This window comes from Dunckerocampus dactyliophorus, chromosome 2 (assembly GCF_027744805.1).
Source record: "Dunckerocampus dactyliophorus isolate RoL2022-P2 chromosome 2, RoL_Ddac_1.1, whole genome shotgun sequence".
Taxonomy (NCBI): Eukaryota; Metazoa; Chordata; class Actinopteri; order Syngnathiformes; family Syngnathidae; genus Dunckerocampus; species Dunckerocampus dactyliophorus.
Window position 1 is genome coordinate 18,762,681 of NC_072820.1, and position 26,609 is coordinate 18,789,289.

Genomic DNA, 26,609 nt, shown 5'->3' on the forward strand with positions numbered 1-26,609 from the left:
ATTTTAAAGTTTCCAAATTGTAATTATTACAGTAATGGAAAAAATGATGACACCACCCTTGTGTCTTCAGTTTATTGATCCATTTTAATTCCTGGTACAACTAAAGGTACATTTGCTTGGACAAATATAATGATGATAACAAATATAGCTCATAAATTTAATTTAAGAGCTGTTATCTAGCAACTACCAAAATCACTTAAGTTCTTACATGAATAGTTATAGCATTGTACTGCCAAAAAATTAACTCTTGTGAGCTATTTTTGTTGTCATTGTCATATTTGTCCAAATAAAGGTACCTTTAGTTGTATCAGGCATTAAAATGAACAGGAAACTGAAGAAACGAGGGTGTTTTAATCATTTTTTCCATGACTGTATATGGCAGTTTATAGACTAGATTTTTTTAGTTTTAACTTAAATTGCGTTTAATTAACACATTAAATGCCTCACCAATTTCCGCTAGTCACCACCCTACGTCACTTCCTTTTAACGTAGCATAAGCTTGCGCTTCTTTAATAGGAAGAATGGTTAAAAAAAAAGAATAATCAAGTTAATAAAAAGAGAACGATCAGTTAACGAAAGGCATCAGAAAATAGTCTGTATTTAAAAGAGGGAAGAGTTTAGACGTTTTTCATATGGTTTAGCCGGGGTCACCAACACAGTGCCCGCGGGCAGCAGGTAGCCCCCACGACCACATGAGGTGTCCGCGAGCGAGAACACTAGAAAGAAATGCATTCTGAAATTCAAAATGTGAGTTGTGGATACCAACATTTTGATAATGTTCTGGTAAAACAAGTATATTCAATTTATTTGCATTAAAATAAGCTATGAAAATAAATGACTAGCTCTTGGCCATTTTCATTTTGTAAAAGTAGCGCTCACAAGAAAAAAATGTTGGAAACTACTGGTTTATAGCCTAAACAGGAACTTCGTCAGCACTGTCTTTGTTATCACAGCAACCAAAAAACAACCAATCATAATGTTGTTGAGGTAACAGCTGCGGTTACAGGACCACAGGACTGTTGGTTGGTTCTCTCGACGTTTAGGGAACGTTAGACCTGGTTAACTTTGCTACGTTAGAATGTTAGTTCTTGGTTTGGTTCTAACTAACCATGGGAGGACCATAAACTAACATTCTTTTTTCGTGATGTGTTAGCTGGGAGAAATTGCTTTATTTTCTCCCATGTATATCTCCCAAGTGCCTTTATACGACAAATGATGTATTAAATTATGAATATTTAGCATGTTATAGCCCTGTCACTGCGCACAACACGTACCCGGAACGAAATCGGTCCCGCGCACACGCACAGTCTACGTCACATACTCCTTTTAGCTATTTTTTACGACAGCGCTTCTGCGACGTCACGTGCTGTGGTAGTTAGTTAACTGTATGCGACTGGCTAGCGACCAGTCCAGGGTGTACCCCGCCTCTCGCCCGAAGTCAGCTGGGATAGGCTCCAGCATACCCCCCCTTCCCTGATGAGGATAAGCGGCATAGAAAATGGATGGATGTATGAACATAAATGGTCAATAACCATACTTCATATATGTAATATGTTGGGAGGTTATTTTCTAAGTGACTCTTGTTGGGGTGATGTTTCTATCATCTTATGACATCCATCAAAACTGAGCTACGTAAAAATGTACACGATGCACGTACCGCAGACGTAAATGTCATATCCGGTTACGTGTAACAAACATAAATAAATGGAATAAAACACAAAATGCAGTTATATTTCAGTGTTAACAACCATGCAATGATGAGTGCAATGATGGATTAATCTAGAAGATTCAGCTTTTTCAATTTGTTTTCTAAAGGGAGTTAATACCGCATACATATCTTCTGAGCAAATGCTTTTGTGTGTATTTTTTCAGTGCCGAAAAAAGTGAAATTTATGGAGCAAAGAAAAGACGGCTTATAAAATGTCCACTTTGCACAATGTATACGATATAAGAAAAAAATATATTGATTATGTTGTTATTTCTGAAATTTCTATCTATCTTAATAACGTTTTGGGGAGTGTAGGGGGACGCGTGCTGCCGTAAAATAGATCGACGGGTGGTGTAGATTACACATACCTAACATGTGACTGCCAAAAAATAGGCCGACCTAATGTAGACGCGTTCTGCACATGCGTAGAACCCAGTTGAACCGATTGCGTTCCGGGTACGTATTGCGCAGGGACAAGGCCATTAGCAAACACCGTAGACCAGTGGTCACCAACGTTTTTTCTTGCGAGAGCTACTTTTAGAAAATGAAAATGGCCACGAGCTACTCATTTTTGTAAAAATGATTTCAATACCTTATTTCAACCTGAACAGATCAAATATGCTTGTTTTACCAAAACATTCACAAAATGCTGGTATCCACCACTCACATTTTATGTTTCAAAATACTTTTCTTTCTAGTGTTCACATTATTAACTGAAAACCTGAATGAAAAGCAGGCTTGCAGGCACCTCATGTTGTCGCGGGGGGCTACGTTGGTGACCCCTGCTGTAGACGTTGCGTCGTAGTATTCACTTTCGCCAGTTGGCCGAACTCCTTGACGCCACTGGCTGTAAACAAAGCGTAAGTTCTCGCTGTATTTTCTTCCATTTCTTCTGTATTGGATTCATACTATAGATTATCTATTTATTTGTCAATGTTTTGCTTTAAGAGTATGTTACACACCATCAAAAAATTAAATGTATTGCGTTTTAAAGGGAAAAACATTTACTTCCGCCAATTGGCCACACCCCTTGACGCCACTTCCTGTAAACAAAACGTTTTGGTACTCCTGGCAAGAACGCCAGCCTCCGTGTTATTCTTATTTCCACGTCCCTTCCTGCCTTTTTTTAAAAGATGGCCCATGCCGGGGTGGTCCTGGACAAGGAACAATTCACCTGCTCGGTGTGTCTGGACGTCCTGAGGGAGCCAGTGACCATCCCGTGTGGCCACAGTTACTGCTCAGACTGCATCCGCAACTACTGGGACCAAGATGACCACCTGGGGGTCTTTATGTGCCCTCAATGCAGGCAGGGCTTCAACCCGAGGCCGGCGCTCGCCCGGAGCACCTTGCTGGCCGACGTGGTAGAGAGATTCAAACGAAGCGGGTTCCAGGAAGCCTCGGCTGCAGGCCAAAGCCTGGCGGAGGCGGACGACGTGGAGTGCGACGTGTGCCCCGGGAGGAAGAACAAGGCGGTCAGTTCGTGCCTAGTGTGTCTGGCCTCCTACTGCGACCTGCATGTCCGGCCGCACTACGAGTCGGCCGTGTTCAAGAAGCACAAGCTGGTGTCGGCCACCAAGAGGCTCCAGGAGAGCGTCTGTGGTCGACACAACAAGTTGCTGGAGGTTTACTGCCGCACAGACAAGCAGTGCATCTGCTCCCTGTGTCTCACCGACCAACACAAGGGCCATGACACAGTGCTGGCTGAGGTGGAAATACAACAGCAACAGGTACGTGTATCCATTCATTCCTTACGGTAATCATGTTGGGCATCAAAACATTCCGCCTGTACAAAGAACAATGCTCTGTTTTGACTGACACGATATGTGTATTATTGTGGGTGTGGTTTCCTGCATTGGAAAGAGAGCTGTTCCTAACATTTGGTTACTCTAGCTGTTTGACAGGGACAAAAACAATACATCTGATCATTTTCCTACACAAAATGTTGTGTGTACTTAATATTGTGACATTTTAAAGTGCATGTAGAGGTACATAAAGCTGCTGCTGGATGTTGACCACTCATGATACTTCTAATGCAACTGTTGCCATCTTGTGGAATTTAGGAGGTTGCCTACAGCCATACCAAGTCTCAGGGTATGGGTGGTGTCCTCTAACTTGAGGCAACAGTGTCTTTATTTTTTTATATTTCATTGTCTCCAGAGACAGCTTGGTGAGCTGAAGCTAAACTCTCAGCAGAGCATCCAGCAAAGAGAGAAGGAGGCTCAGGAGTTGAGACAAGCCATCTTCTCTCTCAACGTAAGTCATGCACTCTCGCACACTTTTTATTTCAGTCGCACACGCCACAAACGTCTGGCCTCTCCTGTAGCGCTCGGCCCGGCTGGCGACGGAGACGAGCCACTGCGTCTTCACCGAGCTGATCCGCTCCATTGATCTGAAGCGTTTCGAGGTGCGTGAGCTGATCAAGGCCCAGGAGAAGCTGGTGGTCAATCAGGCCGAGCAGCTGCTGGAGAAGATCCACAATGAGATCACGGAGCTGAAGAGGAGGGAGGCTGAGCTGGACAAGTTGGCGCTCACTGAGGACCACCTGTACTTTCTCCAGGTTGAGCCCGTGGCATAGATTTCTCTTTGAAGTTTGTGCCTTTTTCTGAAAAGTATTTTTCAACAATTTTAGTGCCAGAGGCAGTGTGTTAGCCTTGATGTTGGAATATAGACCGTTTAAAAGTGCATTTAGTAAGCTCTACTGCAGGGGCGTCAAACTCGTTTTCGCCGTGGGCCACATCGCAGTTATGGTTATCCTCAGAGGGCCACTTTTTATAATCCTATTTTAGAAATTTGTTAATAATTATTTATTACATTAATTTTTCATTAATAACTAATACAAAAAATAGTTATTTTAAATTGGATTTGACAACAAAAAAATCTAAGGTTTTCTGTCAGTGTTGACTACAAATACATTTAGCAAGAAAGATTGTCTTTTTGATTTAAAAAATGTATACTTTTAAGTTGTTTTTGTTAGTAATATTAATTTTGTTTTTACTTTAATATATTATTTTATTATTTATTGTAAACGTAACAGTAAATGTTTATTAAATTATTGTAAAAATATGTTTTAAATAGGCCGCACGGTGGTCTAGTGGTTAGCACGTTGGCCAACACAGTAACAGCCTGGAGATCGGGAAGACCTGGGTTTGATTCTCCCTTGTGTGGAGTTTGCATGTTCTCCCCGTGTGCGCGTGGGTTTTCTCCGGGTACTCCGGCTTCCTCCCACATTCCAAAAACATGCAGGTGAGGTTAACTGGTGACTCTAAATTGCCCATAGGTATGAATGTGAGTGTGAATGGTTGTTTGTCTATATGTGCCCTGCGATTGGCTGGCGACCAGTCCAGGGTGTACCCCGTCTGTCGCCCAAAGTCAGCTGGGATAGGCTCCAGCATGCCCCCGCGACCCTAATGAGGAAGAAGCGGTATAGAAAATGGATGGATGGATGTTTTAAATATTACATTTTTTTATATTACTGTAAAAATATATTTTTTTATATTTTAGAATGTGTACTTATTTAAATATATTTATATGAAGTAAAAAAAAAATATTAAATTACAGCGTACATATAAAAATACAATAAATATAATTTGACAATAGTGTAAAAGTAAAGTAATGAAAAATAAAGCTTAAAAAAGTAAAGACAAAATTAATATTAACAACAAAATTACAATATAGATACAAATATTTTTTTTAAAATAATATTAAAATAAGTGTCCTTTTGACATGCATTATTTCAAGGCTTTCGCGGGCCACATAAAATGATATGGCCGGCCAAATCCGGCCCCGGGCCTTGAGCTTGACACCTCTACTGGAAACAAGGCGTTTTGTGTCTGTCCGTGCCTGCCTCCAACACTGTGTGTGTCTCCAGGAAGCGCTACGTGGTGCTTCATCCACTTATCAGCCATCAGCTCAGTCCGGATACGGACCCAGTGATGGCCGTTTACGGACCCATCCATTTTCTATGCCGCTTATCCTCACGAGGGTGAGGAGCCTAGCTGACTTCGGGCGAGAGGCGGGGTACATGCAAACAGAGCACAGAGATGCACACAGAGATGCCCAAGCGGAGATTTGAACCCAGGTCTTCTCAATCTCCTAACTGTGTGGCCAACATGCTACCCACTCATCCACCGTGCGGCCAGTATATGTTCATTCTTCCAGCATCCAGTGCCAAAACATAGTGTCTCCTATGCTCTGAAGTTGTAGCCCTGGTCAAAAGTGCAAATGTGACACGTCAACCTGACAAAACACACATAATTAGAGCGGAAGTATCCGCCCAAGTCTGATGTGAGACCGTGGAAAATAACATCGCTAAGATGCCAGTATGAAAAATCTATTAGAGTCATAACATTCATTCATAGCACAGCAACGTGCAAATGAGTGTTCACTAAGGATTGTATAGATGTTGGAGCAAGACAAAAAAATCCTTCACTGACGGGAGTGTTGTGGAGTGCTTCTGCTGCAGAGACTTTACTCAAAAGTAAACAAAAAGAGGAATTGTGTGACAAATTCAGGCAAATCTCAATGTCAGCTACAATAATAACAAGAAAAATCTGAAAATCTAAGAAGACGTACTATTGCAGATTTTGTTAAAGAGACACTTACTAAATTATTATTTTATGTTATTTTTTCAGAGAAACCGGTGCAGTTTTATTTAACTTAAAAATAAGCCTCTTGTGTTCATTCATTGTTTGTACAGTCATATGTTGACTACTAAGGCTAAGTTTATTACTGTGAAATGTGAAATCTGGTCCTCTTTTATTTTAAATGCAATTTCGGGGCCAAGAAAATTGTGTTGTATTGAACCAATAGGGTGATGTGCAGGGTTTCCATACATTTGATAATCATATCATTGATAATCAAAATAAGGTTCAGACCTTCACTGTGGAAAAAAAATTGCATAAATGGACCTCACTCAATTTTAATTGAAGACCCCTGCCATATATCATACACAACAACGTAAGAGTAAGGAATGGCGGGAGGACACAAATGTCAGCAACATTAGCTTAGCTTCAGTGCTAACATTACAGTCAATCACATTAACGTGATTCTTCTCTCCTGGCAGAGTTGTCAGTCCCTCCAAGCCGCGCCTGCGTCCTCAGCTCTACCTGCCATTGCCATCGACCCCAACTTGACCTTTGACCCTGCCACAAAAGCTGTGTGTGATTTCAAAGCGTTGCTGCAGGAAGTCTGCCAGGGAGGATTCGTCAGCATCTATGAGAAAGGTTGACTTTGGTCTTTTTCTTATTTTATTTTTTGTACTATCAACACAGCATCAGCCACCATTCAAGTCACCACAAATGTTATTATATTTCATTGGGAAATAACAAACAAAAACAACTAAATAGTCCTTTTCACATACAGTGGTGTGAAAAAGTGTTCGCCCCCTTCCTGATTTCTTATTTTTTTGCACGTTTGTCACACTTGTTTCAGAGCATCAACCAAATTTAAATATTAGTCAATGACAACACAACTGAACACAAAATGAATTATTAAGTGAGAAAAAAAATCTAAACCGACATGGCTCTGTGTGGAAAAAGTGATTGCCCTCTGAACCCCTTACCTGTGTAGAAGCATTCCTACATAGTATCAGCATTTGGAACCAAAGGTGAGGTGAAAGAAAAAGGGTAAAAGCACAGTATAGTAATTCTGTGCATCATGGGACAGAGTTAGAAGGTGTGTTAGAAGGACCGTCAAACAAAGCGGGAAAAAAAAATGCAGCTCGCATTAAACATGCAAAAACTGGGGGATTTCTAATTGTGTATTATTTTTTTGGAATAAAATAATGTCCCATATTTATGAAATTGATATCCCATCCACCCATCCATTGTCCATGCCGCTTATCCTCACAAGGGTCGCGGGTATGCCGGAGCCTATCCCAGCTGACTTCGGGTGAGAGGCGGGATATGAAATTGATATCTTTTTACATAAAATTTGTCTCAAACCACAAAGAGATTTACATCCCTATTAGATAAAAACATTTTTCATCTGCGATGAAATGCGATTAATTATAAGTTAAATATAGACAAAATGCGATTAAATATTTTAATCGATTGACAGTCCTAATATATAATTAATCACAATCGCAGATAGAGATACGTTTTTATCACAGGTGTAAATCTCTTTGTGGTAAACGATTTGATACGCAACTACAACGATAACTACATCAAATTTTATGTAAGGGGATATCAATTTTGAAAATATGGACCATTATTTTATTCCAAAAATAATTTACAGCTAGAAATCCCCCAGTTTTTGCATGTATGCAAGCGGCAATTTGTCCCACATTGTTTGACGGTCCTGGAAAGCACCTTCTAACTTTGTCCCACGTTGCACAGATGGACTACTATACTGTATTTTTACCCTGCATAGGCCTTGCTTGTGCAGCTCCACAATCCGACCACGTTCAAAAAGAGAAAGGTTCTGAGCTTTAGCCATCAGGAGGGCATGACAGTGTGATGCCTGACAGAAAATGAACATTTTGAGTAGATTTTGGCTTTTATAACCTGTGGTCTTAAACTTTTGATCAGCTGATAAACAGCCTATTTTAGTTTAATTGTTGTTTTCAATAAATTACTTTTTCAAAATGCTTTTTGTCTCACTCCCCCTTCTTGTTTTTGCATATTGTAGCTCTACTTAAAACCTCAATAAAGTCCAAATGTGCAAAATGCAAATTCTAGCAATTTTTCAACTGGTCTTAAGATTTTGATCAGGAGTGTATGTATATATGTATATAAATCGATACGTTTTAGTCATTTTTCTACTTTTTGACACAATGGCAGTTGTGATGTTGACTGTGTGCATTACCGTTCTCGTGTAGTGCGAGATGTGGTTATCGTGGATTCTCCCGCCCCGCCTGCCCAGGCAGATGTAACGCCTCTGGCCAATGTCCATTCTCCTGCTGAAATGGAAGCAACAGGTGAGTCAAATGATGACCTCATGATTGCTCATCAATGGCAGCCTGATAATGCGTGTAAACAGCAGCCTTCAGTGGCCAAGTTGTGTATTGCACACCCGTCAAAGCAAACCAAAAGGTTAAATTCCATGTTGTCATAAAATGTGTTCTGTCAATAAATGAAAAAGAATCACATTATCTTATTTTCCATCACAAATACAACAGCTGCTTACTCAGCTTGTTTGTTTATGCTTCATCTTGCTGAGTCTTAGTGTGCGTGTGCGCGTGTGTGTGTGTCTGTGTCTGTGCAGCGAACCCGTCCCCGGGCCTGGACCAAAGTCCTCTGAGCTCCTTCAACTCTTCTCCTCGACCTGCAGTGCCCACTTTTGTCTTCACACCTTTTGGTAATACAGCGTTATGTTAGTCAAACATTTTTTAAATAATGAATTACATGAATGAAAATATTGAATAAATAATGATTTTTAAAATCGTTTTTTCGTGACAAAAATACAATAACAAAAAACATAAGTTATAATAACCTAAAATGTATTAAAACCAAAAAAATTATAATGCACTTTTATGTTACTAAAAATATTTGTAAATATGTACAAATGTTTTTAATTACATAAATATCATGTAATAATACAATAATAAATATTCAATAGCTCATCTAAAAGTGTTTTTAATAATAATATAATACAAATATTTTACAGATACTAGATTTTTTTTTAAGTAAAGGAATACAATTAAAATAAAAATGCAATTAACCATTATAACAATTATAACAATAAACAATTAACAATATAACTATTATTCCAACATCAAATTGAAACAATTTATAGTCAAATTTACAGGGTTTTCACTGTTGTAAATGACAGTGGAACCTTGGCTAGCATCATTAATTCATTCTGGACAAGTCTGACGACTCGAAACAGACACTAACGGAATACATTTTTCCCATAAGACACCATGTAACTCGAATTAACTCGTTACAAAAAGCCAAATATGTTAACACAGATCAATTTTTATGGTTTTACAATGACAGTGTGACATGCAGAAAATCATTCAAAATGCATACAAATACCTATAAATGATGAATGAAAGCGATTGATGAGCATTTAAGGTTACTTAGTGAGTCACTGTTTCCAAAGACACGGTGTGGCAACGAGATCAACCACCACCACCTTCCTGTTTTGACATGAGTTGTTTCTTGAATTCAAGTGTTTCTCACATCAATAACCCAAAATGGAGCCAAAGAAAGCTCAGTGGCAGCATTTTGAGGGACAAGAAATTAAAGGAGCATCGTAACATTTCTTGTAACAAGTAAAAGAAATGGCAAAATAGTTACAATTTCAAGCAATGCATACACATTTCACCACTTTTTAAACCCTGTTTGTAACACAGAAATAAAGGCATTTTAATCCTTTCAAGCATGTGTGACCTGACCAGTGAGTGTATGTATTTTTTTTGTTCATTACAATATAGCTTGTTTAATAATTACCAATTTTAGTCAGTTACATTGTAAAATGAAGAGACTAGAGAACAATAATAAGAATGAGTTCAGTCAAGTATTTGTAAATAATCAGTAATACTGTGTGCGGGTTTGTCTCTGCAGGCTCCAAACTGATGTCAGGGTCCAGGCAGAGGCATCAGCGCCGCAGTCACACCAGAAAGAAATAATAATACTTGAAATTGGACATTTATTACTTGATTACAATCATCTTACATACCATGTCTTCTCTTCCTCAACGTTCCTTTTTTATTAGTCCACATCTGAACCACACTTTTATTTTGTTACAAGCCTGTGAGCTTGTTGCATTATCTTCAGGGTTGTTACACACACACACACGCACACACCATTTACTATTACTTTAGCAATATTTTTGACATTGACATTCATTGCAGGACAGTGCAGTATTAGAGGCCAGACTCACTAGGGCTGTATATTTTATTAAAATGTATTTTTTTAAAAAAGGTTAATACACATGTAATATATTATTTGGGTTTGTACTATTAAAAAAAACATGTACATAACGTCACACGTAAGCATGTATGTCATGTACACACACCCTGCACATGCATTCATGTTTACATTGTAAGTCAAGTCGTCCCGTCTCCGCATTGGATGCCTCCAGCAGCTGTAACCTGATCACCAGTAGGTGGTGGGCGAGACTGCAAATATGGTATCAGTCCGATACGCAGTAAATAAAGAGACACTATTGCCGATACCGATACATATTACTTGAAGATTTGCACGCACACTGAATGATTTTAATCATGCTTATACTTAAAACACCTCATTTTAGGAAACAAAATTAAATCATCTGATTCGTGAATATATGTGAACACAAATTAAGAGAACTGAAAAATATCAGTATCACCTTAGCACAAACCCAATACTGATCCTGTCATTGGTATCGGTATTTGTTTCGGCCCACCCACCTCTTTTGTACACCTGTAGGTTACGCCCCCTTTCATCCCTCAACAGAGTCGCCCTGTCCCAGGTAGGAAATGGCAGCAGCGACAATCTCTGTAGAACAGGACCAGTTCAGCTGTTCTGTGTGCCTGGAGGTCCTGAGAGACCCAGTGACCATCCCATGCGGACACAGCTACTGCCTGGGCTGCATCGAGGACTACTGGAACAGAACCAAGCAGAAGGGCCAGTACAGCTGCCCTCAGTGCAGGCAGGTGTTCAGCCCGAAACCTCAGCTAAACAGGAACACTGTGCTGGGCGAGCTGGTGGAGAAGTTGGTGCAGAGTGGACTTCAAGAGCCAGCAGGACCTCCAGTTTCCACGGAAGAGGTGAAATGTGGAGTTTGTACTGGCAAGAAAAGCAACGCCGTGACGTCTTGCGTCACGTGCACGGAGTCTTACTGCGCGGCTCACCTGCGGGCTCACGACGAGCGCTTCCGTGGGCGCGGCCACAGCCTGGTTCCGGCCGCAGTCGGACAAACGGTATGTTTACGCCACAGCCATCTTTGTTTTCAAAAGTGCACTTTTAATTTGTATGTTTTGTTTTGTTTTTTTTTTTACCTTGGAATACGTATAATACGAATGCCAGACCACAAGTGGGTGATGTCACGCTAAACACCGGACGTACGAGCACCACCTTATTTTCCGGGGTGTTATTCAAGTACACAATGTAGTACATTTTTGTCGGCGCTTGTTTGAGTTTAAATGTAGATATATGTAATCACCACTAGTAGGAGTAGCTGTGTAGTAGACGAATAGTCTATCAGAAAACGTGTCACATTTTTATCTTGACCAACAGAGTATGACCATATGACCAACAAGTCAGCCACCCCGGCCTTCATCAGGGAGACAAACCGCTGTTGTGCGCCATTTTTTGTTGTACAAGTAGTACAGTACTGAATGTCTTTTTCCTCTGTTTTATTGTGGTTGGCATCCATTACTTCGGTGCATCAGTTGTGTCTTAACTGCAGTCACAACCTCACTAGTGCCACACGGAAACATATACGTCCTACCCCATAATAAATGTAACACCTTGATTATCCTCCCCCAAGTACACCTTCCCACATATTCTGTTAAACAACCCTGTGCTTCTTAAATAGTCAAGCAACTTCCTTAGCTGTGCCCTTTCACCCATATTCAGTAGTCCTTTTAGTGTTATTTCTTCCATTCCCATCAGATCCCTCCTCATCACCTCCCTTCGATACCTCCTGCATCTCAGAATCATATGCTCAACTGACTTCTCTTCCCGACACTCTTCACACAATCCAGTGTCTTGCTTCCCCAGAATTTTCAATGTTTTAACAGCACATTGTACCATCCTTAATCTTATCACAACTTCTTCGTGCCTGCTCTTACCAGCAGTGCTTGAATCCTTGACCTTCAGCTGGATTTGATACAAGTGTCTTCCTCTTTTCTCTCTGTCCCACATGCTTTGTGAAATTTGGCTCATTTTCCACTTTTATCATGCTTTCCACCTCTGCTTGCTTATGCTTACGTGCATTTCAACCCTACTTGCCCTCAGTGCCCTCTTTGCCAACTTGTCTGCCCTTTCATTCCCCTGCCCCCCCCTTATTGTTTATCTTTGTGACTTGCAGCATCTGATATAGAATGTCCTGTCTGCTGTCCGAGTGAAATGATGTGATACTTTCCAGAACTCATGCCGAGTCTGAGCATAACGGTCTTCTTTTGTGACGTTAACGTCACCCATTTGACTGCCACCATTTCTACTGTGTATACCCCTAATCCATCCCCGGATCTTTTTTGTATACCCACTTCTTTTCCTAATACACTCACCCCAAATCCTGTTACGCCTGTATTTTCGCCCCATCGGTTTACAGTTATCATGTTGTTCCACCAAATAGCTGAATGCACTCAGCAGGTCCACTATCTTTCCTGTCCATTTAATTTCAAGCAATGAGCTCTCAGGGTACACCACAAGTGGGCTTACTTGTACTCCTTTATTTCCAGCTCCTTTGCTTTGTACTGAATGTGAAGTCAACTTGCGTATTGCAACTGTAATTGGTGAAGCGTTTATATGTAGATTTAAATGTTGCTATTCGTCACCACCATTAACATAACATAGTAAAAAAGTTGATTTATTCTCGTTTTATCACATTTAAAAATTGACCAATATGACATCACTGGACAATAACGGCCACCAAATTTGTTTACCATCTATAATATATAAATGGAATCTTCAAAATGAAACACTTACTGCATAAAATAATCATCAAACTTGTTCTTAAGATGCACACAGAGCAATGAACAGCTTCATGCTCTGTCTTTCTGCTCTGTTCTCCTTGCGCCGTGAGGCGTTCAGGCACACTTGCAATAGTGAATGTGAGGCGCTGATTCTTTTTCATTTTTATTCACGTACCCCTCATGCCAATCGGTGTACCCCGCTTTGGGAACCTAGGATGTAGATGTACAGTATTTGTTTTGGTTGTATGTGAAGTCCTGCACATGCCCACATGTAACACAAGTGCTTGTTCTGGGTCTGTGATTGTGTTTTCCACAGACAACTAAACGTTCTAAAGAGAAGTTATGTCCTTATCACCACAAAGTAGTGAGGAGCTACTGCCGAGTGGACCATGAGGGCGCATGCTCGCGGTGTGTGAAAAGTCAACACAAGGGTCATGAGGTCGTGCAACTGGTGGACGAGCGTACAGAACAACAGGTAAATAATCATCAAGTATAGAATAACGGCAACAGTAACAAAAAAACCCAAAAAACTTAAATGCTGAACACTGCAAATCATAGCAATCCTGAAATACCATTTACGTAAGTATGCCCCCGAAGTGGCTGTGAGCATAGTGGGCAATTATTATGATTAGACACCATTGATTTTCTGTCCGCAAGCTCACTTTGCGGAAAATGGTTCTTTGGTTCTAATAATTTGAGGAGGGACTAAACTGAGTTTGTGATCTTTTGTAGAGAAAACTCCAAGAAGCATCTTTGAAGTGCGAGCAGAACCTAAAGGATGCGGAGAAGGAGCTACGATATGTTGTCAGATACATTAAAGTGAGAACACTAACTTTTGAGGTTGAATAAGGAAATTTATTACATAAAATAATTCTAGGGGCAACAACCAACTTTTTTTTTTGTCAACGCCAATTTGTCTTCTGATGCTAATTTAATGTACTAAAAGTGGGGTTGTTTAAGTGTGAAACAGCAAGCTCACTTGTGATTGTTGCTGTAAAAGAAAAAACATTTTTATATACCTTCAACCCTCGAGTTACTGTATCCACTAAATATTAAAACAATTAAGACGACCAGTCCAGGGTGTCAATCCACATCGATTAGGTAAGAGGCAGACTGTCCAATCAAAGCAATCTAATCCCCATCCTTTGCAAGAACACACGCCCAGTTCAACTCTGGCTAATCTTAAACATGCTGTACTCAATGTCAGATCTTTAAGTAATAAATCATTTTTAATTCATTTTTTATTTCCTTTTACAATCTCGATATGTTTTTAACTGAGACATGGCTCAACAAAAACACAGTTAATGCTGTCCTGATTGAGTCTAGTCCTCCTCATTTCTACTTTCTTTCTGAAACACGACAAGCCCAGAGGGGTGGTGGCGTTTGTGCCATATTGAAGGGACAATATACTCACCCAAAAATTGTCATTTGGGCTTTTTTTCTTTTAAGTATGTGTCATTCAAAATGACAATTTTTCAAAATTACTTTCAGTTGTGTGCACTGATTTTGACTATTTGGTCATTACGGGGGACTTGAATGTGCATGTGGATGTAGCTAATGACAGGCGAGCTAAAGAACTCACTGCTGTCCTTGAAACGTTTGGTCTAACTCAGCATGTAACCCAACCTTCTCATAGCAGAGGTCACACTCTTGATTTGATCATTCCTAAGGGTGTTGCTATTTCAAATGTGAATTTGAAACTTCAGCCTCTCGCCTGAAGTCAGCTGGGATAGGCTCCAGCATACCCGCGACCCTAGTGAGGATAAGCGGCATACAAAATAGATGGATGGATATTAGATATATAATTTTGTAGCTGAAATTATTATTCCAGGATAAAAATGTATATATTTTTTATTGAGGTTTTTTTCCCTTCAAGCTGCTGCACCTACCCTGAGTTGGTGTCCCCCGCCCAGGGGACGAGTGGCGCCTTACACTTTAAAATCCGGACAGTTTCAATAGAATTGGTTGGACTTGTTGCTAGGCAGAATTTGTGGGGCACAATGGTTTGAACCCCAAAAGTTTTTTTTTTTTTTTTTAAACCAGTTATGCATATTATGTTGTTTCCTTAGCAACATGGGGCTGCATTTTTTTTTTTTTTGCTTTGGGGTTTTTCTTATACCATCTTCTAGATCTAGTAGGGCACTGAGTCTTTTGTCCCAATGCAGAGTTGCCAGTGATTGTTGCCAATACTTGTTTATCTCACGCAGCACGCCACTGAGGCGGCAGTGGAGGAAAGCGAGAGGATCTTCTCCAAGCTTATCCGCACCATTGAGAAGCATAGGAGCGACGTGAAGGAGATGATCCGAGGCCGTGAGCGGGTGGCCCTCACTCAGGCCGAGCAGCTTCTGGAGAAGGTGGAGCGTGAGATGACAGAGTTAAGGAGGGGCGAGGCGGAGCTGGAGAAGCTCTCTCGGATGGATGACCATCTCCACTTCCTTCAGGTGAGCAGGAAGTGTTTGATACAGCCAATTCCTTTTGTTGGGTTTTTTTAAAATAAATGTAATGTAATTGGCTCATCACTGCAGAAGTGCAGATCCCTTCATTTCCCATCCAAGAGGGTGCAGACTCCCAACACGGACACATTTCCCTACTTGATGTATAAAAGCATCAGAGGTGGCCTGGCCGAGCTGAGGGACAGTCTGGATGAAAGCCTCCAGAGAGAATTTAACAGAATCTCAGATAAAGGCAAGTCTACAGCACATTACAATCTTTATGACGACTTATTTTGTGGATAAACAACGCTTACATTTGTCTTCATTTTCAGTGTTTTCACTAAAGGAAACAAGCAATCCAAATCCCTCAGAAAAGACCAAAGGTATATGCAAATAAGTTGGATTTAATTGATTTTGGTCATCAACTCATATTTCTTCATCTCATCCTTCTAGTAACTCTAGATTCTCACATACTATATGACTCAGAACCAAAGACCAGAGAAGAATTTCTACACTGTGAGTAAGATTTTTCATTTTTTAAGGCTGTTGCCGTCCATATTTAAAACTTAATTGGTGTGCACAGATACCCAAGATTTAACACTGGACCTCAACACCGCCAACCCATACCTGAGCTTGTCCGAGGGCCACAGAGCGGTGACCACACGCTCCGAGCCCCAGCCATACCCCGAGCACCCTGACCGCTTCACCAGCTGGGCTCAGGTACTGTGTCGCGCCGGTATGGCGGGCCGCTGCTACTGGGAGGTGGAGTGGGCCGGTAAGGGTGGGGCTTCTGTGGGCGTTTGCTACAGAAGCATGAGCAGGAGCGGTGGCGGCAGCGACAGCAAACTGGGCCACAACTCCAAATCCTGGAGCCTGGACTGCACGCACGGCGGGTGTATGTTTCGGCACGACAAGCACAGCGTTAGCTTGGCCATACCATGTGGCAACAGGATAGGAGTGTATCTGAACTTTAGGGGTGGTGTTTTGTCCTTCTACAACGTGTCTGATAGCATGGTTCACCTTCACAGTGTCCAGACTACGTTCAGCCAGCCTGTGTATCCAGGATTTTGGGTGGGTTTGGGGTCTACTTTGAAGTTGTGTTCCCTGTAAAGACTTAGGCCACAGTATTAGTTACACCTGCACAGTGTAACGAGATGCCTTGAGGTGCTTATCCAAATTTGGATTGTCCTACTCTGACTTGACCTCAGACTGTGCAGGTCTGCCTATTGTCATAGCCAGTGCTAATATGAAGAGGCCAAATAAGGCAGAAGTTGCTCAGGGATTTTTTTAAATTTTAATTATATGTACCAATAAGCAGCATTTTGTTCATATCTTATTGAAGGCAGCAACGTCGACACTTTGGACCTGTAAGAGTGAGCAAAACTCAGTGCATGTTTGCTAGATTTTGTATTTCAAAGCAGTTTTCTACATTAAATAAATGAAAGATTTTTGCACTCAAAAACTTTGTGTTTTATTTTATTTGTTTTTGTACTCACATAGTCCTCAAACTTGGTGATCTCCTCCTCCAAGATGTCTGTACCCACTTTGTCGTCCTCCACCACACAGTTGATCTGCAGCTTTTTGATGCCATAGCCCACTGGCACCAGCTTGGAAGCCCCCCACAGGAGCCCGTCCATCTGCACCGAACGCACGCACTCCTCCAGCTTAGTCATGTCTGTCTCGTCGTCCCACTGAAAGAACAAAAAATGTAAGCTGGCTACTAAACGTAGACTACTAAAACAGTAGAGCAGTGTTACTTACAGGCTTGACGTCCAATAAGATTGACGACTTGGCGATCAAGACAGGCTTCTTAGCCTTCTTGGCGGCATACGCCTCTATGCGTTCCTGCTTGAGGCGAGCCGCCTCCTCATCTTCGTCATCAGTACCGAACAGGTCAATATCATCGTCGTCATCGCAATTCTCTTCCACCACAACTTTTTTGGCTGGGGCAACCTGAATGAGCTCGGCCTAGTTGGAGAAAAAAAGATTAAAGAGGCGACAGACGTAAATAGAAGTGTTTCTCCCCTTGCCTTCTTCTACCTTGACTGCGGGTACAGTGGCTGGTGCAGGGGTCTTCTCCAGCTGAGCCACTCTGGACTCCAGTTTCTGCAGGGCGGCCCTCATGTCCCCCACCACTGAAACAAAGCATCTCAGTTAGCTTGTCATGCAAACATAAAAGTTTAAATGTGCTAACCTTTGTGCAAAGTCTGGTTCTCCAATTCCAGGCTCTTCATGCGTGCAATCAGGTCCTGGTCTCCAGCTGAATGTGAGGAAGACTGGAAGGATGCAAGGGAGAAGAACAAGCAAACGTTGAATGAAGTTAAGCACAGAAGAGTACCAGTAATCAAAGCCATGCTGTGATGCACACCTTCACACTGCAACAATTTCATGTTTGCAAGCATGTTACAATTTCATGATTGTAGCCCACTGGGAGAACCTTGATGTTACAGTGTATCACATTATCCATCGTATTACTTTTCTAATATATGCGCAGAACACATCTTACAGGCTTTATTTGGATACTATTGATTGTGACATTGATTAGTGTTGTGATCTCAACTAGAGTGGCAAAGAGGTGGGGAATTTGCCTGAACAGACCTACAGTGAGTTGTGTGCTTGGCTATTAAAAGGATACATAGATTACATTCATACTGCAAGTCAATTCAGATTTTTTTTGTTCATATTTTTTCATGTCAGTGGGAACAGTACAAATCTGCAGTTTTTCCAAATGCGACCCAGGCGTCTTTCATATGCGGGTATATAGTAAATCTGATATGTGTCTGATGCTACTGCAGTCGTTAGGCAAAGGTACTCACAGATGTAGGCAAAAGTTCTTCTTGTCATCCGAAAATGATTTTAAAAATCTCATGTCAATGTCTTGCCGTCTTCCTTCTTTATCTCCTGCGCAAAATAATTTTGGTAAGAAAATTGACTTTGGTTGCACAAATCCGTGAAATTGGCACCGATACGCCAGGACTGAGACCACAAATTGGGAACGTTTACTTTTGTAACACGTGTGTGACCTAGTTTTTTGTGCGCATGCATGTCCACTTCCCAAACGCAATGTGTTCACATTTCATGTAAATACAAGTCACATTTTTCGGTAATGGAACTATTACATAAAAAGAGCAGATTTTAACAAAAAATCAGAAGAGTATCATACCGTGCAGTGTGAACGTAGCCATAGTGCCTATTCCGATGGTCGGCTCTGGAGCCGTGTGCAGCTCTTTAGCCCCCTTGTTGCGAAGCAGAGGAAATGTGCGTTTTCAAAAAGAGTATGAAATATCCGACTCACCGCAAGTTCGTGAATTCATCTAAACTGCGTTGTGACTGCTGATTAGATGAGCAAGGGAAGGGGGAGGAGAGCCAGTGTGATAATGACACATGAAAAAGACGTCTTGAGAGTGTGCTACCCCGTGGTAAGCTATCCATAACTATGAATTTGCCCCTAAAGAGAAAAATGTCGCAAGAAAATAGAGTTTAATTCTGAATGGATATATTCCTTTGCCTTCACTGCCAATGACACGGGCTTACCCGTGTGCTTGATATGTGGCAAGAAATTAGCAAACAGAAAATGCAACGTTGAAAGACATTACAGAATAAGCACTCAGCTTTTTCTGAAAAGCACCCAACTGCAGATGGGTGTAAGGGAGCTATTTGGAAACTACTACGGAAGGTTGAATAGCGCAAACATACTATCAAGGAGTATGTTAGCTGCTAGTGTTGTAGGTGACTCGCTGCTCTGGAGAGCGTGAGGAGGAGGAAGCCGTTCACAGATGGAGAATACATGAAGTATCCGTTCATAAGAATATCACGGCATCTATTATCTGAATTTAAAAAAATAAACAAGGAAATGAAAGAAATGCCTCTCCCTGCAAAGACAGTCAAGAACAGGACCACCAGCTGGCAAACTGATGACATGAATTCAGTGCAATTGCATATTGAATTGCCTGTGATGAGTCAAGTGATGTCAACGATATTGAGCAGACACACTGACATGTAGATATGTGAACTCTTATGGGCTTTTCTTAATGTTAAAGTTGGTTATGTTTTCTTTTCATTTTACACAAACACGGGGACACCCAAAAAAGCCTACATAGTTCAGTGTTATTTCAACATGCACTCTGCACTTGTTAGTTAAATTCTGTTGTTGTAACAGGTAAAATTTTAAAAAGATTAAAACTTTTAAAACTTCATGAGCTGCGTCATGTTTTGCAGCTCCAGACTTTTTTTTGTTTTTTTTTTACTGGAAGTGGAGGCAAAATGGCTCTGTTGATGCCCAAGGTTGCCGACCCATGACCTATTCCCATGCAAAGTTTCCAAATTCATGGATATCCACACATAAACAAACAATTTAAGGATGCCTGGTTAGATACATTGTGGATGTCTACAGGTCTTGAAGTATAAAGTAGCGGTGCACCAATTACAATGACCAATTCTGGCCTATTACTGAGCTTTAATAAGCCTGACCTGCTGATTTCGATTTATTTATTTATTTATTTATTTATTTATTTATTTAATAACTGACAGCATAAACCTTCAATGTTCCTATCTTATTTTGTTGAAAAACATTGAACAATACAAATTTGTTTTAACTGCACGTGGGGTAGTCAAATATAAATGAAGTTTAGAAAATTGCTGTCCAAACTACACTGCTCCAAAATAATAAAAGGAAACAACACTTAAACAACACGGCCGCACGGTGGTCTCGTGGCCACACAGTCACAGTCTGGAGATCGGGAAGACCTGGGTTCAATTCTCGTACGTGGGTTTACTCCGGGTACTCCGGTTTCCTCCCACATCCCAAAAACGTACATGTTAGGTTAACTGGTGACTCTAAATTGTCCGTCGGTATGAATGTGAGTGTGAATGGTTGTTTGTCTATATGCGACCAGTCCAGGGTGTACCCGCCTCTCGCCCGAAGTCAGCTGAGATAGGCTCCATCATACCCCCGCGACCCTAATGAGGAGAAGCGGTATAGAAAATGGATGGATGGACTTAAACAACACAATGTAACGCCCAAGTGTTTGTGAAATCAAACTGTCCACATCGGAAGCAACACAGATTGACAATTTCACATGCTTTTATGCAAATTTTGTTGTCAGCACATTCAACTATGTAAAGAACAAAGTATTTAATAAGAATATTTCATTCAATCAGATCTAGGATGTGTTATTTTAGTGTTCCTTTTATTTTTTTGAGCAGTATCAGTAAGGATCGGCCAATCGCAGATTCCACTAAATTAAGAAAATACTAAACCATGCCTGGTATAAACGAATGAATGGTTGTAGAAAAGTGCAGTTGCCTTACCTGGTGGTGACATTGATTTTAGATTTACTGATATTCTATTTTGTCAATATTGACAAGGAAGGCACCTTTTTGGCCCATGTTGAGATCTCAAGTTCAGTAACAAAACACATAAAATGACATGTTCTGCACATAGGAAAGCGATGTATTCCAGTAGGATGCAATTAAGCCACAAATGGATGCTGTGCATAATTACCAAGCAGTAGTTTTTTGTTTGTGATTATTAGCTTGATGATGCAAAAACAAATCCACCACAATTGAGACACACTGCGTGCGATTAATGGTGGAGGGCATCTCAGGATACAAAATTGTCCATCACGGCCATGCGTTGTCACGCACACACACGCTCCAACAGAGCGGACTTACATTTCTGTGCTGACGTTTTTGCGGGCGCCCTTTGGCCTGCTGCAGGGTGCTTTTCACCTGCAGCGTTTAAAACGCAAGTGACAGGAGGACGAAGAGAAGGTTAAAGAAAGAAAATAGACAAGTAGCCGTTGGTTGCACCACATTAACAAACATTTCATATCCCTACATTTAAGACCATATAGAAGCAGGTGGCTTGAAGCAAAGTAAAAGCAGCAGTACAATTCTATTTAGTCCATGCACCTTCTTGCGGTACAGTACTCACTCCGTTAAGCGGCTGCAGGATATTCTGTTGGGATATAGCTTTAGTTTCTGTCTCCTACGAAACGTGTGGGGGTGTGGGTAAAAGCAGCCATGAAGCAGAAGCAGGGAGGAAGCAGAAGCAGGGAGGAAGCAGCATGCCAATCAAGCAAACAGAAGGGGAAAGCAAGTTTAAAAAGGTATGGCACCCATTAGAGCTCCGCCAAGGCCTCAATGTTATTACAAGTTACATAAAAATCATGGCAAACATTATTGGAGTTTGTTATTTACCAGACTACTTCCTGGTTCATGGAAGATGACAAACAGATGAGCAAGATAAACGGCACATATGGTAAATGCTCAAATTACAGCCGGGGCGTTTATCTAAACTGCACAGAGGACGGAGCGGTAATTGGCAGCAGGCAATAATTGGAGTGAGGCTGTTATTTCCGGAATTGGAAAATTTATATAGTCATTTTTCAAGTCAAGTCATTTTTTTTTTTTTTTTTTTTTTTTTTTTTTTTACTTTTATAATGATTTGGAGTGCATGAAAAAAATTGCAAATTAAAAAGTTGCTCTCTTTGACCTAATTTCTGAACAGGTAACAGCAGCAACAGAAGCAATGTTGTAATAGCGGTTATCAGCAAACTGCTCAGCCAGCATTACTACAACTGATGAGTCCACAGTAAACTGTACGTCAAGTGTAAAAAGCATGACTGTCACACCAACAGCTGAGTAGCAACATTTGAAAGCGCATGCAGAGGTAGATAAAGTTGTTGGTTTCTGACAAGTCATGATACTTCAAATGCAGCTACTGCCATCTTGGAGGTTGCCTATAGCCACAAATGTTAATGCCACAAATGTTAATGCTAATTAGAGACCCTGGTGATAACTATACTCTGTGGTTCCTTAATTCAAAACGTTAACAGGAGCGTTTGTGGTACTTTGTATGCACTGCAATATCAATATATCGTCACACGCTTATACACGCCAGTTCAATGGGTTCTTTCTTTGAAATTGCTTTCTCGTCTCCTGCTAACCAAACACCGATCAACCAATACCTAAGCTCATGATTTGTACTTGGCAGAGGGACATTTTTAGGGAGCAGCAGGCGGACAGTCAGCATTTGGTCTTATCTAACCATGTCAAGCTGATACGGTTTGGCTGTAAAAGTACACAATGACCCAAATACCTCGTGGAGGTGCAGCTGACAACTTCACACTACTAAGTGTGGAAATGAAAACTAAGCGCTTTTGAAATGGGTGAAGTCAAGATATTATGGGCTTTATTTAGCTCCATGGCAGTTGAGGCAGTTGCCAAACCACCTGACCTCACTGGCTAAAAGGCTTCTATATCGAGCGCACACATACAGCTGCTCGTGGCCATGATGTAAAAGTGGTTTAAACCAACAGAGGCCAGTGACTAACAGGGCAGCAAGACCTTTCAGGGGTTGCAGTGTAATGTAGACATGTTAAACGAATATCACAAGCAAGTCACCTGTTGTTGCTTGGTGGCAGGTCCGTTCAAGCCCTCGTAGAATTTCCTCTCGGACTCATCATAGCGGTGCTTGTCAAACCAGACTTTCTCTGAGGCCAGGCACTGCAGTCCACTCATGTTGGCGCTGTAGAACAAACAATGAGACATTAAGGCCACACTTAAGACTGATAGACATAATGCAAGATGCTCAGCTATGTTGTTATGACGACATTACTACACCGAGACCGAGAGTCGCTGTCATCTATACACTTTGTACACACGTCATTAGGTACACCTGCACAATCTGCAGATATCCAATACAAAACAACCACAACTGCAGTTTCTCTACCTAGTGGAGAAGATAGTGGATTACAGTTATATCAAAGCTTTGGCAGAAAAAATGTCAGAAATGACAGAATAAATACCATCAACAATGTTTATTCGTGTGTTTTTTGTGCTGTGGTGTGGAACTGTGTCAGCATCATACTGAGACTGCAAAAACAACCACAATATACAGTTTTACTTGCAGAAGTGAACTTTTTTTGATACTGCTCTTGTAAGATTGTGCCCGTGTATCTAATGAATCGTCCAGTGAGTGTACCTAACATACACATTCCCATGCCACAATGCAACAAACGGCCTGCTTGTGTCCCCATTGCACATCAACACATTCCCCAGGCGGTGAGGCAGACGTGTCTGGTCAGCAGGATTACCACACAAAAGGCTTATACAGATGCTATCTTTTTGGACTTCTAATCAAAATCAGCCACATTTAACAGTTTCACTTCCACCTCCATCTGTTGAGCTTTAAAATAAAAAGTAAAGGCCAAACAATAACAGTGCAAGACAGACAAAAGTAGTAGACATCACATTTGTGCCATTCCTCGTGTGTCGTACTTCTCACTCCCAGAGAAGCCCCTCTTCCTGGCTTTGGGCTCCCTGCTGCCTCTGCCACCCTTCTCCGTCTCAGACGAGGTGCGATTGCGGCCTCTGCTGTAGCGACGGTGAGGGGTGCCGGATGACTTCACCGTGGGGACTTGGGTGCCATCCTGCTGGTGCCGCGTGGGGTGGGCATTCCAGGTGCCTCTGGTGTTGGGGCTCCTCGGGGAAGATGAAAGAGGCTTTGCGAAGTTCTCAGCACGCATGCTCTGGAGGACGGGGCTTCGGCCATAGGAGCTGCCCATCTCCACAGAGGAGCTCAAGCACTCTTCTTCAGGCCCAGAGGTCTGGTTCTCTGACTGGGACAAGCCTGCATGACGCCGCATCTTCCCAAACTGGAGGCTGGCTCCGTTGATGATGTTCCTGTCCTGAGGAGTTGCTCCCTGTTCTGAGTTGTTTGGCCCAAATGGATCCATGGTGCTTTGAAAAAGGTTTGTCACTTTTGTGCTGGGTTACCAGAGAAGAGAAGCAACAGGAGGCACCTAACTTTCTGCTTGGACACATCACAGGAGAGGTTTTAACACATGCTCTTTAAAAGGGGTGATGATTACAAAGCTATTTTACCCAATTTCAGGAGGAGGTTAGAGAGTTTCTCATGTTTTATACCACAAAATGTTTTGATTCAAACTGTTGGGTTTAAAAGTCAGGCACTTAAAGCTAATGCATGAAGCTCACATTTCACCTTTATGTTTAATTTTTGCAGCATTTCCTCTGCTCTCTTCCACACAATCACAAATTACAGTGGAACCTCCAATTCAAATTGGTTAAATTCAGAATTTGACAAATCTCACGAGACTTCAAATCAATGAGCATCTAAAAGATTAACCTATTATTTTCTATGTAATTAAAGTGTGTTTTTCTTTTCTTTGGCTTTGTCACGCCACCATAGGTGCGGTGGCAAAGATGAAGGGTGATGATAACCACAGATCAGAAAACCGAACGTTCACACAGCAGAATGGTATTTTTTTTTAATGGAATTAATGTATTATTGTATGACAGTTAAGCGTATTACTTAACACTGCCGATGCAGCAAGAGTCGACTACCAGAGGTTCCACTGTAATTATATTTGACAAAAATATATATTTAAAAATATATATTTTAAAGGATTCCATGACTAAGATTTTACAGGCATAAAAAATTAAACCACACCAGTGTTCAATTAAGAGAGCCAATTAAAAGCACAATTCCAAAATTAAAATAAAAGCACAAAGACAATGATTCATTATGCGCCCGTAAATTAAAACAAAATTCAAGCACAAAATTCAAGTTCAAGACCAATAAAACAAAAAGGATCAAATGGCAAACAAAAAAAAAAACTTGCAGAACGGCTCCCATAAATTACTTTAAAAACGTGCACAAGTCACTGTTAGTACAAAGAATCAAGCTGCCAGTATAAATGTAACAAATGCATTAAAATACTTCTGTTGTCACCCTTTTGCAGGGATTTTCATTAGTTTTATTGAGGCTGTTCAGTTTTACAGCCAAAAACAATGCATTTTCTTACGCCACTTTCATACAAATTAAACTTGCACTATGACACAATTAGGAGTCTGAATACTGTTGAAAAAAGGGCAAAATTGATCATTTACATGCAAGATGTGCAAATCAACTGGCAAACAATTGATTTCAATTAAATCAACAAGAAGCATGTTTTAGAGCATATATGTTTTAGAGCACACTCACCTTTAACTGAAAGACAAAGGAAATATAAATACTTAACTGAAGGTTTTACATAACTTTTGGTACATCTGCACAAACTAATTACATTTTTATTTAAGTCCTATCGAAAATGTTGCCTTGACAGAAACCACATTAACATGCCTCTCTGATGATGTGAGCGTAATCGTTTTGATACAAAACACAAGTGCAGAGGTACCAATAAAGTGTTATGAAAGAAGTGAGCAGTGAGAAACTATTAACATTCAGAAATAAAGTAAATGTTTAATAGCCAACCATATTCGACAACTGACAGAATAAAAAACATATAAACTCGGGAGGCAAGTTCATGCAAGTTTGCTTGACAGCTTGGCAAACTTGCACGGCCGCTGAACACGTGGCGCTTAACCACTCTAAAATTCACATATTTTGTCGCATTCAAGACTCAACAAAGTTTCAGGACAAACATACAAAACTTCTCTGAACACTTACTTTGTGTTTTATTCGACGTTTTAAGGCTCTGGAAAGCGGCTTCTTTAGCGTGCTGCCTCAACTGTAATCCCACAGAAAGAGGGCTAGCGTAAAGCGGACGCCGTGTATTCATCAACAGTGGAAGGGGGTTGTGTTTAACCGTTTTGTCCAAAATGTCGTGTTATACTGCACTTAAATGAGCTTAATTGTGTTTTTATGACACTCTATAATACAATAACTTGTCAGCACTTAATACAAAAGGCGACAGTCATGTTTCCTGGTCTTTACGATGAACACTAAGATTGGTTTGATCCATGTGCAAGAAAGACTCCGTTTCCCATGATGCAACGAGAGCCGTCAATAAACTAATCAGTTTTGACAGGCTACGGTTTCTTTCATCTGAGTGCTAAATTGTTTATATCTGAATGTTTATAATAATGGCGCGTTTCT

General features: G+C 40.9%; 3 protein-coding genes across 7 annotated transcripts; 2 read left to right on the top strand and 1 right to left on the bottom strand.

Annotated features, from left to right (window-relative positions):
• The first annotated feature begins 2,707 nt into the window (after positions 1–2,707).
• Positions 2,708–10,780, top strand: ftr67 (finTRIM family, member 67). The gene is made up of 7 exons (XM_054759073.1): positions 2,708–3,435; positions 3,866–3,961; positions 4,032–4,265; positions 6,771–6,930; positions 8,526–8,624; positions 8,912–9,004; positions 10,216–10,780. The coding sequence occupies exons 1-7, from the start codon at positions 2,842–2,844 to the stop codon at positions 10,278–10,280; spliced, it is 1,341 nt and encodes a 446-aa protein (XP_054615048.1). The 5' UTR covers positions 2,708–2,841; the 3' UTR covers positions 10,281–10,780.
• Positions 10,781–11,081: 301 nt separating this feature from the next.
• On the top strand, positions 11,082–17,991 carry LOC129170913 (tripartite motif-containing protein 16-like). Of its 2 annotated transcripts, XM_054759054.1 has the most exons (8): positions 11,082–11,555; positions 13,591–13,749; positions 14,007–14,093; positions 15,482–15,715; positions 15,800–15,959; positions 16,039–16,089; positions 16,160–16,222; positions 16,290–17,991. In XM_054759054.1, exons 1-8 carry the CDS (start codon positions 11,112–11,114, stop codon positions 16,814–16,816), a joined length of 1,725 nt encoding a protein of 574 aa, XP_054615029.1. In that variant the 5' UTR covers positions 11,082–11,111; the 3' UTR covers positions 16,817–17,991. The 2 variants fall into 2 exon arrangements, with proteins under 2 accessions (XP_054615029.1, XP_054615035.1); XM_054759060.1 differs by lacking the exon at positions 14,007–14,093.
• LOC129170928 (elongation factor 1-delta-like) lies at positions 12,648–26,327 on the bottom strand. Of its 4 annotated transcripts, XM_054759085.1 has the most exons (9): positions 26,181–26,258; positions 23,990–24,521; positions 23,114–23,237; positions 21,380–21,436; positions 17,901–17,982; positions 17,747–17,841; positions 17,468–17,674; positions 17,203–17,397; positions 12,648–17,071 (listed from the first exon to the last, which is right to left on the bottom strand). In XM_054759085.1, the coding sequence occupies exons 2-9, from the start codon at positions 24,445–24,447 to the stop codon at positions 17,033–17,035; spliced, it is 1,257 nt and encodes a 418-aa protein (XP_054615060.1). In that variant the 5' UTR covers positions 24,448–24,521; positions 26,181–26,258; the 3' UTR covers positions 12,648–17,032. The 4 variants fall into 4 exon arrangements, with proteins under 4 accessions (XP_054615060.1, XP_054615066.1, XP_054615076.1 ...); XM_054759091.1 differs by lacking the exon at positions 21,380–21,436 and having other exon boundaries at positions 12,649–17,071; positions 26,181–26,257; XM_054759101.1 differs by lacking the exon at positions 23,990–24,521 and having other exon boundaries at positions 16,059–17,071; positions 26,181–26,327.
• Between the last annotated feature and the right edge of the window lie 282 nt (positions 26,328–26,609).